Source organism: Nelusetta ayraudi, unplaced genomic scaffold (assembly GCF_046127955.1).
Source record: "Nelusetta ayraudi isolate G7.1 ecotype Tasmania unplaced genomic scaffold, CSIRO-AGI_Nayr_v1 ptg000134l, whole genome shotgun sequence".
In the NCBI taxonomy this organism is placed as follows: Eukaryota; Metazoa; Chordata; class Actinopteri; order Tetraodontiformes; family Monacanthidae; genus Nelusetta; species Nelusetta ayraudi.
The window spans coordinates 1,313,282-1,328,703 of NW_027466184.1; the positions used below are offsets into that span (position 1 = coordinate 1,313,282).

The following is a 15,422-nucleotide window of genomic DNA, read 5'->3' on the forward strand; positions in this document are numbered from 1 at the left end:
CAAAGGGAGAAGTGACGTCGTCCAACTGACCCCTCGTGCTTCTGTCCAACATCCATATTTATGGCGGTGAGGCCACCCTGCCCACCCCCCGCCCACCCCCTACACAGCCCCTGCGATCGATACCGCCGACATCCACACGCAAGGTGTTGACAACCCAGCGCTCTGTAGCTAAACGTCGACTGAAGAGAGAGAGCGGCTATCGCTATCGCTAGCACGTGTTCCGCGAGTCCTCTGGGCGGCCGCTATATATGTACGTAATGCGTCATGTGTGTACACAATTTCCAGTTTGTTTTGTAAATAAATCAAAACACCTTCTTCTCCTTCTTCTTCTTCTACTGGGCAAAGTAGTAAAGAGCGCCGTCTGGTGGGCCGAGTGAGTGAGTCTCACCTCCGTCGATGTCGTCACTGCCGAAGTGGTTCCGGTAAAAGAGCATGAGCTCGATCCTGTAGCACTTGTAGAGGGTCACCAGGCACACCAGCAGCAGCAGGATGGCGCCCAGGCCTCCGGCCAGCTCCACCATGTACATCAGCTCAGCTGGGGGGGGGGGCGCAGAGGTCAGAGTTCAGAGGGGGGGAGGGGCATCAAAGCCGTAGGGGAGGAAACTTTTTTTTTTTTTTTTTTTTACCATTTAAATGTTTTCAACCCCTGACAACTTGAAGGTTTAAAGTTGTAAATTTGTTTAATGTTTTGTGCAGTGCCCCAACTGGCCCCTGATTCACCATATAGGGAATACTGCATTTTGTAGTGGGGTGTAAATCCAGAGTGAGCATCAGTATTCGCTAGGGATGCAACAATATTGTGTATTTTACCAACGCGTTTGGTCATCCCGTTCGGTTCAAGACACAACAGCAATCAGTGGTCTTTTGCTACGTTTCGAGCAGTCAATGAACTTCCTCAAAACTCGGAACAGCCGCCGCGCATGTTGAACTAACACGCACACACGCCTGCACACACCAGCACGGCCTCACCTGTCTTGACGAGCTGGACGATGGCTTGGCGCCGGCCGTTGCCGTTCTCCACGTAGCAGGAGTAGTTTCCCAGGTCGCTCTCCTCCACCGAGTCGATGCTCAGCGAGATGGTGACCTCCTGCTCCCCCAGGTGCTGGCGGACCGTCCTGCAGGGGGCAGCGGAGAGTCAACGGGATTCTGAAGCGTCTTCCCGCTCGCTGCTCCGGCTCGGAAGTGCATGAAGCCCGTGTCGGTCGGTCTAACTGAACCCTTCCACTGTATCTGAAACTAAGTGTCCCATCTAGACCCTGCTGGAGCCGGGCCGAGCCGAGCCGGGCCGAGCCGAGCAGAGCCGAGGCTGCGAATGCTACGCCGGGCGCGACTGCAGATACGGGTAAAACCCCCGCCGGCTCGGCCGCCTACCATAAATAAATAAAAAGATTGAGGATAAAATATAGGAAAACAATGAGTGCAGTCTGCAGGCACTCAGACAGTCATAAGTAGAGAGTATTGACTCTCATAAAATATAGATTTTTTGGGGGGTGGTGGTGGGCTGAAAATAGTTTGCCGCAAGGAAACTGAAGCTGCGTCTCCAGAAGCACCACTGAAAATCTCTCCATCGGGTTGAACCTGGAGAAATCGGTTGGAAACCCAGTGAGAAATTAGATGGAAAGATAAACATATCTACTGTTTTGTTCATCCAGCAGTGGGTCCAACTGGAGGTCAAACTGGGGGTCAAACTGGGGGTCAAACTGGGGGTCAAACTCAATTTCACCGATGGCCACAATCAGCAATATGCTACATTTCCTTCCTCCTGCAACACTTTTTTCATTTTCATCTTCATCAGTTTCCTCTAGCCAGAAGAGAGCTGAAGGTTCTGCTGGTCCCGGAACCTCAGCAGCAGAGCCTCCCCACACTCCTCCACTAACACTCCCCACCCCGCCCGACCCCCCTTCACTCTCTGCCCCTCCCAACAGGGAATCTCAGCGTTAAAACACTGAGCCAGAAGCTCCATTTCATGTATTATTATACTGAAGGTGGCGGCCCGTGGGGGGATAGGGGGAGGGGGGGACTCCTCAGTGATTCATTTCCATTTCAAAGCGACAAGGTTGTCAGGCGGTGGGTCGGGAGGAGGTGAGGGGGTGGGGTGGGGGGTGGGGGGGGATGTTGGAGAGGATGCACGTTCAAACGGGAGCCGAATAAATAAATAAATAACTCAAATACATAAAGTAGGTGAAATAAAATAATAGTGTGGCAGCAGGGAAGACGGGGAGGAATAAATAGGCCATTGAAAAACTTGAGTGCACGTGTGCCGTGGGCACACACACACACACACACACACACACACACACACACACACACACACACACACACACGCACACACACACACACACACAGTATTGCACAGGAGCACAGTGCGCCGCTGTTCTCTCATCTCTCATCTTTAACAAACAACCAACCCACCGCAACCTGTGCCAGTCTACACACACACACACACACACACACACACACACACACACCTCAACTCGACTCCAAAAGTCCCGCCCACCGCCGCAAACGCGCCGCCCCCTCGCTCTAATTGGACCGTCGTCCTTCGCCAGGGGGCCGAGAGCGGCGCTAGGGGGCTAATGGAGACATCTGCAAATGCCAGGTCAGCGGCCTGGCGGTGGCGCCGTAGTCCTCACGCCGACCTCGTCACGCTGCTCAACGCTAACCTTTTGTGGGGGTGTGTTGGGGGTTGGGGGGTGGGATGGGGGACTGCAACGACTGCTGGCTGAGGTGTTGGCTGGGTTTCCACTGGTCTGCATCAAAAATCGAGAGTCCTCCCAGCCCAGACGAGACCAGACCAAGACCCTTACAAAGTGGTCTGGAGAACAAGACCAACCTCCAGAACTACAACCCCATCTTGGATGGAACAGAAGCTCTGGTTTAAGTGACCGTTTCCAGTGATGAGCGAGTGAAATAAAAGAAGCGCTAAAGTTGGAGGTCACCCACTGGAAACGGCAGCGAAACCAAAGCCTTGGTGATTCAGGCCCGGAGCGGTCGCTGATCACTGGAGCCGCACACACAAACACACAGGCATGCAATTTATTAAAGCCCCCGTGTGAAACATTGATGCCGCTCACTGGATGATGGCTGGCGAGCGGCAGTTTGTTCCCTTCGTGAAGTTTCAGCCGTGCAAGACTTTCAGCCGTCGACTCGGCTGCTGTGCAGTATAAACAGCCGTTCACCAGTTCACCATCGCCAGGCTGGTTCGGATTAGTGATGTGCTACTAGAGACCCCACCGTAATACTGGGAACGCGCTAAGGTGTAGATACACAACCGTTCCAAAGTTCAGTGTGACTGATTCATTTCTGCAGTGAACTCCATTATAACCAGCGGCATTACATAATCCCCTGGAATGCTTTAAGAACATTACCAGTGCAGGACAATCAGTGCTGAACAAATTATGGGATGGATTTGACAGTCGTTGCCTTCAATGTCGAATTGAATGTGATTTCGGAGAAGAAATGTCAAGTCTGCAATATGCAGCCATCATGACAGAAGATGAACGCTTTAATATTGCTATAAAAATGCTAACATTTCTAAAACTAATCTTTGTATTATAATCACACTTGGTTGTGTTGTGCTGAGTCATGAAAGAGTCAACACAGCATCATGGTTGCTATTTCAGGCTTATTTAAACAGCCAAATGTTTTGCACATTTGCAATTCTCTCCATCACTTTTCATTAGACATTGGAAATGGTTTTCCTTCAGCACTAAAATGTTCCTACACTTGTTCAGCACATCTTGGCTGGTTTCCGTGCTCTCGTGATAATCGCAGAACATTCGAGATTATTATTTCATGAAGTTGGTTATAATGGAATTTAAAGCAGCAATGAGTCAGTGAGCCCAAAGGTTTGAACGACAGTGTAAATACTGTGTATATTCTTTATTTATTCATTTTTTTTTGCGGTTGTGTCGTCACAGCTGAGCCTTTTCTCTTTTTTTTTTTTCCTGGGCCTTACTTGATGTCGCTCTCCTGGACTCGCTCCTCGTCCAGGTCCTCGATGAACTTCTCCCCCTTCATCCAGTAGATGAGCGGGCTGACGTCGCCGCTGTAGCCGAAGAAGGCTCTGCACGTCAGGTTGAGGGGACTTCCTGTCCGGAGAAAGACAGGGGGGAAAAAAAAAGAAAATATATCTTAAAATAGTTCCAACAGTTGCGCTCCACCACCAGGGGTCTCTGTGGCGCTGCGGAGCGGAAACCCGTGGCTGGGTTGGGGGCGACAACAACAACAACAACAACAACAACAAGAGTGGAGGTGGGTGGGAGAAAAAACAAACGGCAGCGCGGCAGTGGCAGGTGGAGACAACAGTCAAAGGAAACACGGCGGCGCCTTTCTGTTGCGAGAGGATTCAGCCGCCGGGTCGTAGCGGCGGGTCGCAGCGGCGGGTCGTAGCGGCGGGTCGCCAGCAGCCGCTGCCAGCCGCCGCCGCTGCGTCACTCCCACTCTGCCCCACTTCCTCTCCAGGGCTGCTGCTCGATCACGTGTCACGTGGCAGCAGCGTGTCGCTCCCTCGAGGAAGCTGAGCACCCCCCCCCCCCTCCCCGACCCCTGCACCCCCAACCAGTGACTTAGCAGGTTATAATGGAGTTCACTGCAGTGATGAGTCATCGACGCCGAACTTTCCCAACGGGAGTCAATGTCACAGATTAGTCGGCGTCAACGATGACTGGCCGTAATTTGCGCTGGTGTGCGGACGGGCGCACTGCACCCAGTGCGCCCGTACTGGGACGGTGGGGGTGATGGGGGTGCGGGTGTGGAGATACTCGGGGGGGCCATTGAGGAAAAAAGCAGCACAGCTTGTGCAACGGGGAGGAAAATAAAACCAAAGAAGGAGAAGGAGAAGAGGAATCACACACACACACACACACACACACACACACACACACACACACACACACACACACAAGCGCGTCCAAAACTACCAGGCTCTCAGTTTAGCTTTTATTTTTAGTTTTTTTTTTACTTTTTGGTGGCAGCACAGGATGATTAAAGGCCTAAAGCTCGCAGGAATCATACTTCAGAGAAAAGGAGAAAAAGCCTTTTATTTTATCCCCCCCCCCGCCTCCCCCCCAAACCATTTTGTAAAAGGGCATTTTGCAATTGTGACAGCAGCGAGTGCACAAATGGATTTTCTTTTTAGTTTTTTTGTTTGTTTGTTGTTTGATGTTTCTGACTGGACGGGAAATTACAGAGCTGGTCATTAGTGACAAAAGAGAAGAAGCGATGCGACTTGTGGCACTGAAGGACCCTTACGAAGCGACTGTCTCCAGGTGCCTTTGGGTTCAGACTCAGACAGAGCAGCAGCGCAACAGCGCTTCATCCACCAGCAGCAGCAGGGAGGAAAGAAAATAGAAATCAAATGGAAAAGGTGATTTGAAGGGAGGAGGAGAAAATAGATGCCGACTCAGTGAGAGAAGAGACTGATGGTGCTAAACAGCAGCCTGTATAATAATAAACATAATGCTAATAATGTGTCGTCCTGTATCACATGACTAAAAGTGACTGGGAGGACATTGTTGTTGTCTGGATGTGAAAAAAAAATTCGTTGAGGCCTTTCAAGCTGGCGCTGAGATGTTTAATCATGCGTTCCAGCCACTTCACCTTCGCCCAGCTGAGAGAGCTTGCCACCTTATCCTTTAGCCTAATTAGCGAATGTAACCCGCAGCTAAGGCTAATGCTAACCTACTGTTACCCTCCCACCTCCTCCCCCTCTTCCGACTCTCCCTCCACCGCCCGCCGTGCCTCGCAGCAGATCACCGGACACGCTCGGGGCGCATAAACAGGTTGTTGCACTTTTTTTTCTCTCTCTCTTTTTCAATGTTTTTCTTTATTTTCTTAAAAAAAAAAAGAAAGAAGGTAGGAGGAGGAGGAGGAGGAGGAAGAGGAGGAGGAGGAGGGAGACTCAGCAGGACGGTCGCTGAGAGAAAGGTTAAAGCTCTGGCGAGCGCGCCACCGTCAGCGCCTGAACAACATCCTGCTGCTTCCACCTTGTCCGTCATGTTCACACACACACACTCACACACACACACTCACACACACAAACATGATAGTAGGAGGACACCGCAGCCTTTAACTGTGCAGGCTGACTGTGCTGCAGAGGCCCACAGTGAACATCTTCTCCACGTCCTTTCAGTTACACTCACTCACACACGGAGGATGAATTCACGGGTCTGTCCAGAAGAAACCTGACTGCTGCTGGTTTAAAGCTGCTCATCCATCCAGGTTGCGGTTCCATGAGATTGACACGTGTGTCTGGGGGAGGTGTGTGTGTGTGTGTGTGTGTGTGGGGGGGGGGGGGGGGGGGACGTTGAGCGGCGAAATGTCAGCACGCTGCGATGAAAAAGCCAAGGAGATGTGTCCCTCAGGGCAGCTCTGCAGACGGGAGTCATAATAGCCCAATAGAAAAAGGTCTCGTGGGCCTCCAGCTTCAGACCACCAGGAGGATAAAATCATCGATGGCAGAAAAAGCGACTGTTAACCTGCAGAAAACCTGCAGGCTCAACGGCAGCTAGGGGGAGAGAATCATCAAATCAACGCTGCCCAGTCGTTCGCTCCCACTGCTCCCATGCACGTACATCTCCACTCAGACTGCTCCAGTTGCTCGTTCACACCAGTGACTCGGCCCCACAGTATTAACCCCCCCCCCCCCCACCCCACCCCCACCCCTCCTCCCACTCCACCTGAAGTCATAGCAGCAGCAGTCGACTAGCTGAGCTGCAGCTTCGGTCTAATTGGAAAGTTTGTCTGGGCATCTCCGTGATCCGAGATCCGCTTCTTTTCCGATCCCCGACGGCGGTTGACCGTCGCTAGGCCGCCGCCGTGAGGCCGCCCGCCGCTGCGTGCGCCTGCCGCTGCGTGCGCCGAATCAAGATCAGCTGTGAGAACCTGGCCTGGGCATCTCCGTGATCCGAGATCCGCTTCTTTTCCGATCCCCGACGGCGGTTGACCGTCGCTAGGCCGCCGCCGTGAGGCCGCCCGCCGCTGCGTGCGCCTGCCGCTGCGTGCGCCGAATCAAGATCAGCTGTGAGAACCTGGCAGCAGGACGTCTCTGAGCTGGTGGGGCACTTAAATCCCTTTTTCCATCCATTTAATTAAAAACAATACGATAAATTACAGAGGGGGAAAGAGGGGGGCAATGCTATCAGGAAGTGAGGGGGGTGCATGGGATGGTGTGTGTGTGTGTGTGTGTGTGTGTGTGTTGGGGGCAGGGGGGGTAAATTATCACCTTATGCTGGAAAACACTCAATGGGAGGCTGAGGGTTATTGCAGCCAGCGCATAAATTTGAGAGCGCACACACTGATCTGTCAGTCACGCAGCTTTCCCAGGATGCAACATTGGGCCGGAGTGGGGGTGGGGTACACACACACATAAATACATATACATATATATATATATATATATATATACATATATATATATATATATATATATATATATATATACATATATATATATATATATATATATATATACACATGTATATATATACATATATATATATATATACATACATCTCACGGGGAAAAAGAAAACACGAAACAAACACAATGGCAAAATGCAATTTTGCAATTTTGCACGGCGAGCCAGTCGCTAATATTCACCAAAGGCTTCAAATCACAGGTCACCGGGCCGGAATTATATGACAATCTGATGCAAGCGCCCCACCCCCACTGCCACCCCAGAAATTTCCAGAGGCATCTTCTCATCTATGGAGGGCTAAAAGTGCCAAAATTAAATAAATAAATACATAATTAAATAATGATTTAAATGTGTCATTAAGTAATTAACTAAAATTGGAATTAAATACAAAAATGTGTCATTAATTAATTAAAATGCTTAATTTTAAAATAAAATACATGAATACATGAATAAATATACATATATATATATATATATATATATATATATATATATACATATATATATATATATATATATATATATATATACATATATATATGTATATATATATATACATATATATATATATACATATATATATATATATATATATATATATACATATATATATATATACATATATATATATATATACATATATATATATATACATATATATATATATATATATATATATATACATATATATATATACATATATATATATATATATATATATATATATATATATATATATATATATATATATATATACATATATTTATATCTGGCAAACCCGCACATCAAAGTCGGTGGGCGGGGCTAACTCAAATGTAGTCTGGTGGAGGATCTCCATGAACGTTTGAGGGAGTTGGTGAGAAATATTTTAGAACTTGCAGAGTGGCCAATAATCTGCCAAAATATCACCAATATTTTGTCCAACGAGATTATTTTTGCAAATTATAGTTTGCAAAGGCGTGATTTGTAAGAACCAACAGGTCAAGCAAGGCGCTAACCGTTAGTGGCGCAGTGCAAAGTTATTCAAGGCAAACGGTTGCGTAATGGCGAGGAGGCGCTCCAGCCTGGGAAAGCTCAGCCGGGTGGTGTCACAGGGTGATCTGGGCTCAGGCCTGGGAAGCCCTCCTGCACTGCGCAGCTCTGCAGACTGCAGAGAAGTCCAAGTATGAAGTGAGAAACTTTGAGGGCTTTTGGCGACGTGAACAGTGGGAAATTGCAGGCTTGAGTATCGCTGATGTGGGCGGCAGCTTGATTTTCTGCTAAGACTGATATGAGCTTCATGCAGCTGTCAGCCGGACACCCTTTTCAGAAACTTGACGTTATGGATGAAAATGAAAATGGTGGTGTTTACTAAGGCTGCACGATAGACAAGATAAGAATAAGGATTTTTTTTTTGTTTGTTTGTTTTGAATTGAGATCACGATTTTCTCACTTTTTTTTTTTTTCAAAACCAATATTTCTCACACTTACTGTCTGTGACAAAAGAAAATAACAAAATATACATATATTAGTGCTTCATTCAAGATTTGCGCACCAACTCCGGTTTTCAAAAGGGACTGTTTTAACTGCAACAACAACTGACAAAACATGCTTTGCATGTAATATTCTTTTGACTTTCGTCTTCTCTGAAACCGAAACACTTCCAGACCATGGAACGCGATTCCTTCTTTGGTGCAAGGACAGCAGGGTTTATTTAGTCCTCACCACAGACTGACGACTTTTCTTCTAAATTCATTGTGTTGGGTGTGCACGTCTTCCTTTCCGAGTGTTACATGCGCTCACATTGTCAGTAAGACGGTGCCTCTCACGCAGTAGATGCTTTTGCCATTTACTGAGTGAGAAAGTATACGCGCTTGTCTTCGTGCAGTTGATGTCCCGAAAAAAATCTAAAAAAGTCTGACTGAATTGTTGATATTCAGAAATGAGATTGTTGCAAGTTACGAATCGAGATTGCAATTTTTTTTTATTTTTTTTTTTATTTTTTTTTTACAACTAATTTACTCCCAGTTGTAAAAAGAATCCATCAGAAGCTGAGCCTTATTCAAAGGTCTTCAGTTAACGATCGCAGCACACACATAGCCACATCCCCGGAGCCTCCTCTCTGCCCGAGTTCAACCAGTGGCCATGTGTGAGCCGGCAGCGGCGGCAAGCGGCACTCACACCCGCTCGCGTCAGCAAGGCCCGGGAGGTTCCCCATCTCGGCCCTGGAAGTCAGTGAATGTTGACACCTGTCTGCTGGAATCACAGGCAAACTCCTCCTCAGGGGGAGTTGCGCGGCGAGCGGACAATGACGCAGGTCCGAGATTTCGGAAGTCTGTTGTTCAGCAGATCCACAGAGCAGAGCAGCGCACAGGTGGAGGTGAGGCGGAGGTTGCACGGTATCACCGCCAAACACACCACTCTGGACATCAAACCTTCCTCATCTCAGTCCTGCGAGTGTAATTCAAGGTCAAGTGTGTCAGATTTGGAGATTTTGAGAAGAAACAGCGACATCCAGTGGTTACATTTTAGACTGCAGTGCCTTTCACTCTCCCGCCCTCTCCTGAGCTTGCCAGTGAACTACTGTGGCCTGCGCACCCAAACCTGGATACCTCGCCCATCTTCTTCTTTGTTGGTTTATTAGTGGACGCTAGCGTTCACCCTACATGCCAAACACTATGCTGTCAGGCAGCTGGGTTGTCCACAGCAGGCTTTCTGGAACCATTCTATGGGTAAGAAAACCAAATTGCTTTTATTGTACTGCGAGTACACACTCTTAGTAGTAGTAGTAAATGAAGCTTTTCCCAATATAACAAACATAAATCAGGCCAAATTTTACACACTGGACCTTTGAGATTACAACATGTCAGCAAAACCATTTGGCCAATTGCAGAAGTTTTGAGACACTGTGGGCTGGAACAAAGTGGCCGACCAGACGGCAGGACCGATGGCGCCAACCCCTTCCTGATCAGTGCCTGATCAGAACCACTTTGCTCCTTCGCCTCTAAAGTCAAAGGAGGCGGTGCAGTTAACTGAGTTAGAGCAGCGGATCGATGTGGGTAGAGGCACCGGCGGAGAGCAGGGAGAGAATCTATAAAACAAAGATTGGACCTCCTCAAAGCAGCCTGGGGAAGAATCTCTGGTACCAGGCTGCTGCTCGCTGCCGGCGTCCGAGTCCAGGTCAAGAGCCAATGGAGAGGACGCACAGGAAGGGAAATGACTCAATAAAATGGTGCAAAACAAAAGCAGCTTGGGCAGCTGATTGCATTCAGAGCCTTGGCCATTGTTTTTATTTTTCCCTTTCAACACTTAACCATATTAAAGGTCCAGTGTGAAAAATTTGGCCTAATCTATGATTTTTATATTTGTATAAGCTTAACATAATGCCCATGGATACATTAATAAACGTGTACACTTGCAGTACAAGAAAAATCATTTGGTTTTCCTATCAATAGAACAGTTCTTATATATCCGGAATTTCCATAGATCAATAAGGGTCTTTCTCCCAGTTAGCTGGCATCTTATGGTGTCCGGCTGACAGCTGCATGAAGCTCATATCAAGCCAGCGTCTATTTCGTTATATTTAGGGTGAACTCTTGTGTCCTCAAAAAAATGGAGAAGAAGGTGGACGAGGTATCCAGGTTTGTTTGCGCAGGCCACTGTAGTTCACAGGCAATCTTGGTAGAGGGAAGCAAAGGGGGGTGTCGCTGGAATACATTTTGAGGAAAGAGACTGTCTCAACCCCCTGCTGGGGAGGACGAACCACCGGACCCAAAAAGAGACGCAACCTTTGCAACATCTTATATAATATATAAAATATGCAATGTTTCTGATACTATTAGACAAAGAGGAACGTAAACTTCAATACTAAAGTAAGTATTTTTAGATGAACTGTCGGAACGTGCTGCTGTTGTCAGCCTCGAGATCATAGACTAGGTCGAACCAAACCGCTTCTGCTCTTTAGCTTCAAAAAAAAAGAAAAAGATAAATAACATAAAAAAAACCCACTGGGGCATCTCAGCACCTGCAGTTCTCCGACTTCCCTCCTCGGCTGGATGTGTGCGAGCGAGCCGAGCTGCGAGGATGACAGGCGTGCACGAGCTGGCGGGGGTGACGAGGGTGGGGTGAAAAACAGGGAAGCCAAAATAAAACAAAAATCATGCTGGGAACTTGACATCTTGGGACCCTTGGCAGTGAGCTCCTACTGTAGGCAGCCTGGAGGCCAGGGTGCTGACTGTGTGTGTGTGTGTGTGTGTGTGTGTGTGCGTGTGTGTGTGTGTGTGTGTGTGGGATAGCTGGCAGCGAGGGTGTTTTTTCATCAGAGGCTGGGTAGCAAGGCTGGGTAGCGAGGCAGTAATGCGGCGGCTCGCGGGGGAATTAGCGCAGGGAGATTTGGAGGAAATCCGCTGGCAGCAATTTCCTTCCAGTTGCTTTTATTAGCTGAGATGTTGCCTGCTGCTTTAATATGACAGGCCATGTCTTGCTTGGGCATGTGTGTGTGTGTGTGTGTGTGTCCTCTCTACCCCCACCCGCTTCAACTTCCGCATTAGGCGGTCGGTGACTTGAAGCTCAGCGAAGAGAGAAAAATGAGTCACTGTACGCCGGGTTGCGTAACGCGGTGTGATACTGTACTTTCCATCAAGGGGGTGGGCAGCCCCTCGGGTCAGCAGGGGGTCAAGGGATGCTGGGAATGAGGCCGCCGGAGGATAAAGAGGCGGCGCCGGGAACAACGCCGCAACGCCAGCAGTTAGCTGAGAAAGAAACCAGTGCGGAGGGGAGCGTGGCGGATCGACGGCAAGCCCCCCCGTTCCTAGGATCCTATCTTAGGATAGGTTCCTAGATTCCCAGGAACATTATGGAATGGGATAACGTTATCCTAGAGGGCATTATCCCATTCCTAGGATAACGTTGCAGACTTAGCCGGTGAAGAGAGTGAACAGTCTCAGCTGGACGGGCGACGCCTCATTCCGGGCCGCTGGTCGCCGCTAACCATTCGAGCGAGGGAAGACGAGCTAAGTGGCTGCGAGGTAAGTGTCACGCGCACACACGCACACACGCACACACGCACACGCGCCGCGTCCGTCCGTCTTTGAAAGGCCATTTGGCAGCCCGCTCTGTGCAGCGAGGGGCCGTGGCGGCGCTAATGCAGCAGAGGCAACAGCTCCTTCTATGTGGCCGAACAATCGGGAGGGTTTCACAAGGCTCTCGAGGGAATAATGGCACGAGCCAACATCGGACTCAAGTGGCGCCACTGTGGACTGCTTTCAAAAGTCCTGCAGTATGAAAGATTCACTCCATTGATGCCCCTGATGATACAATCTACGTTCATACCACAGCCATAAGTTTTATGTCACGCCTGCCCAGCGTCTAGCAGGAGATGAGGAGAGTCCTTTGCTCGTCTTGCCTGCTCCACTTTGAATGCAGCAAAGCACACAGTTCTGGAAACCAGATGTTTACCTGAGAAGGTAAACAGAGGACTTAATGTTCTCTGTTCTGGTGATTGGTAGAGTTTTTGGAAAATAACAATGCGTCTGTCGGACTGAGAGCAACTTTGGAGGCTCACAGGATGTCAAGTAATGAATTTATCCGCGCTCGACGTCGGCCTCTAAGACGCGATATTTTCAAAGAATGGGAAGAAGACAAAAACATAACTTGGTTTTAATCAAAGCTGAGGCGGTAGGAGTCTGAAAGAACCTGCCAGAACTGGCAGAAACAGCAAAAGTGAATCTCAGCAGTAGCAGCTCACGACACCATCCGAGGAAAATGACTCGGGTGAAGCTCCAAACAGCACTGGGGGGTTTGTGGGTGGGGGGGGGGGGGGGGGGTATTGTGGGGGGTTGGTGTGGGGCTTGCAGAGGCAACAAGTGCGTGTGCTCCTCGGTGATAAAGTGCGACCGGGGGGCCAGGAAACAAAAAGCAGAGCCTGTGGTGTTGGCACCAGTCGGGCCCAGGTCCAGCAGCAGCAGCTCGGAGCTCTGGACTCGCTTCACAAGGCCGTCCTCGCCTCGGCGGGTGGGTTCGCACGGCCGCCAGCGCTGCCCACCGCCTGGTCGCTGCCCGTCCGTGCACTGGCACAGGGGAAATAAGAGTGGAGAGGGGAGGTGCACATCAGCAGCAGCGGCATCGTTCTTCCATCTCAAGCCGCCTTTCAAGGTCTTTTGGGCTTCGGAAAACCACCCACAAAACAAAACCAAAAGTGTTTTTTTTTTGTGTGTGTGTGTGCGGCTGTTAGAAATGTGAACGAGCTGCGACGGGACTCCTGTGAACAGATGAGGAGGGAAGCCGGGCTTTGTTTTTCCCCTTCTCAATGTCGCGGAATGTAAACGGCGGCACGTCACATTGTCCTTTTGCTTTTTTCTTGAAGTGTGAAGACAGAAATGGGAAAGTTTTAATGTTAGTGACTAAGGCCATTGTTATTTCCAGAACAAAAAGATGAATCGTCAGGAAATGTCGTGGTTCGTGGCAGCACTACACAGATCCGGTGGCAGTAGCAAATAATGTTGCAGAGGAAGTTTGTGTTTGGATTTTGGTTTTTTATTTTGTTTTGTTTTGGGATTGTTTTAAGGAATTTTGCTGATTATTTCCACCACTTTGATTTGTACTAATTGCAACCTCTGGTCTGTTTTTGCGTGGACATCAGGAAGAATAGTCTCCACGTGGTGAGAACTAGCGGGCATCTCATTAAATAAACAAAGCAAAACCTGCATGAAGGGCCATGCAGCATCACACTGGCCCCCCGGATGGCACATCACCGCTTCTCCCGGGGGAAGCAGGAAGCAGTCTGACTGGCACTGACTTTGTTCCCCACTCTTTCGTCCAGAGGGACGGGAGACGGCGCAGCTCCAAGAACAGAAGCGAATCAGCAGGAAAAAAAAAGTGCTCAACCTTGAGGGACGGAAGCTAATGGAGCGGCTAATTAACGGCGCCGCTTCCTGAAACATCAGCGCCACAAGTGGACTGCAATGAACAATCAAAAAGTGAAATAAAAACAACAGCACATGAGTCATCAGGTAGGCTGCGTCTCGCCCACCAAAGTCACTGCTATAAATACCAGAAACCATGAACGTCCGGCTTGACAGCAGAGCAGCGGCGGCGAGTCGGGGGGGACTTTTAGAGAAGCGACCCAGGAGAAAAAAAACTGAAATCTTCTTCGCTACACATGCACAAGTCACTTCTCTCCAGTTTCCAGACGCTTTACCGGGAAGCTGACAAACAACATTGTGCAGCAATATCTTCCCGGCATGATTAACAATTTATATATAGAGCGCGCACACACACACACACACACACGCACACACACACACATGCCATACTCACACTCAGCCGTTCTAATGGGCTGTCAGAGCTGAGGAGGAGCAGAAGCAGTGGGAGGTGGTGGTGGATGGGTGTGTGTGTGTGTGTGTGTGTGTGTGTGTGTGTGTGTGTGTGTGGGGAGGGGAGGGGGGGCGATCACGGGTGAAACCGCCCCCCTTAGCCCCCCACCACCACACCCCCGCCGCCCTATGGCTTCCGTTACGCCCTGTCAGATCAGGGGGGCAAGTCGCAGTCGGCGGGTGAGTGGGCACACACACACACACACACACACACACACACACACACACACACACGCACACACACACACACACACGCACACACACACAAACACACTGTGGCGGAGACACTGCCCGGCCATTTAAATCAGTTACGTGCAGATGTCACCCACGGCCGCTGTGTGTGTGTGTGTGTGTGTGTGTGTGTGTGTGTGTGTGTGTGTGTGTGTGTGTGTGTGTGACTTCTGTCGAGACAGACGTCAGAGCGAGACAATGCCATCGACAACATGCTGTAGAAATGGAGCAGAAGCGAGGCGGCGGGCCAACACACACACACACACACACACACACACACACTAACAGCCCCTGCACATGGTATATCTTCGTGCTCCACCTGGTGCCGTTGCGAATGCTCCTGGCTGGCAGGTGTTCCCGCCGGCTGAATGGCTGCGTGTTCCTCAGCGCTCCAGCGCTCCACGCACCCGCGCTGTTTG

General features: G+C 49.4%; 1 protein-coding gene across 2 annotated transcripts in view; it reads right to left on the reverse strand.

The window, feature by feature from the left end:
- LOC142904876 (interleukin-1 receptor accessory protein-like 1) overlaps positions 1-15,422 on the reverse strand; it is a 130,870-nt gene that overhangs the window by 6,916 nt on the left and 108,532 nt on the right. For both annotated transcript variants that reach the window (XM_076051250.1, XM_076051249.1), the window contains exons 7-9: positions 3,959-4,091; positions 970-1,115; positions 389-535 (exon numbers count right to left, since the gene is read on the reverse strand). In XM_076051250.1, coding sequence (XP_075907365.1) covers positions 389-535; positions 970-1,115; positions 3,959-4,091 — 426 coding nt within the window. The remainder of the gene's footprint in view (positions 1-388; positions 536-969; positions 1,116-3,958; positions 4,092-15,422) is intronic.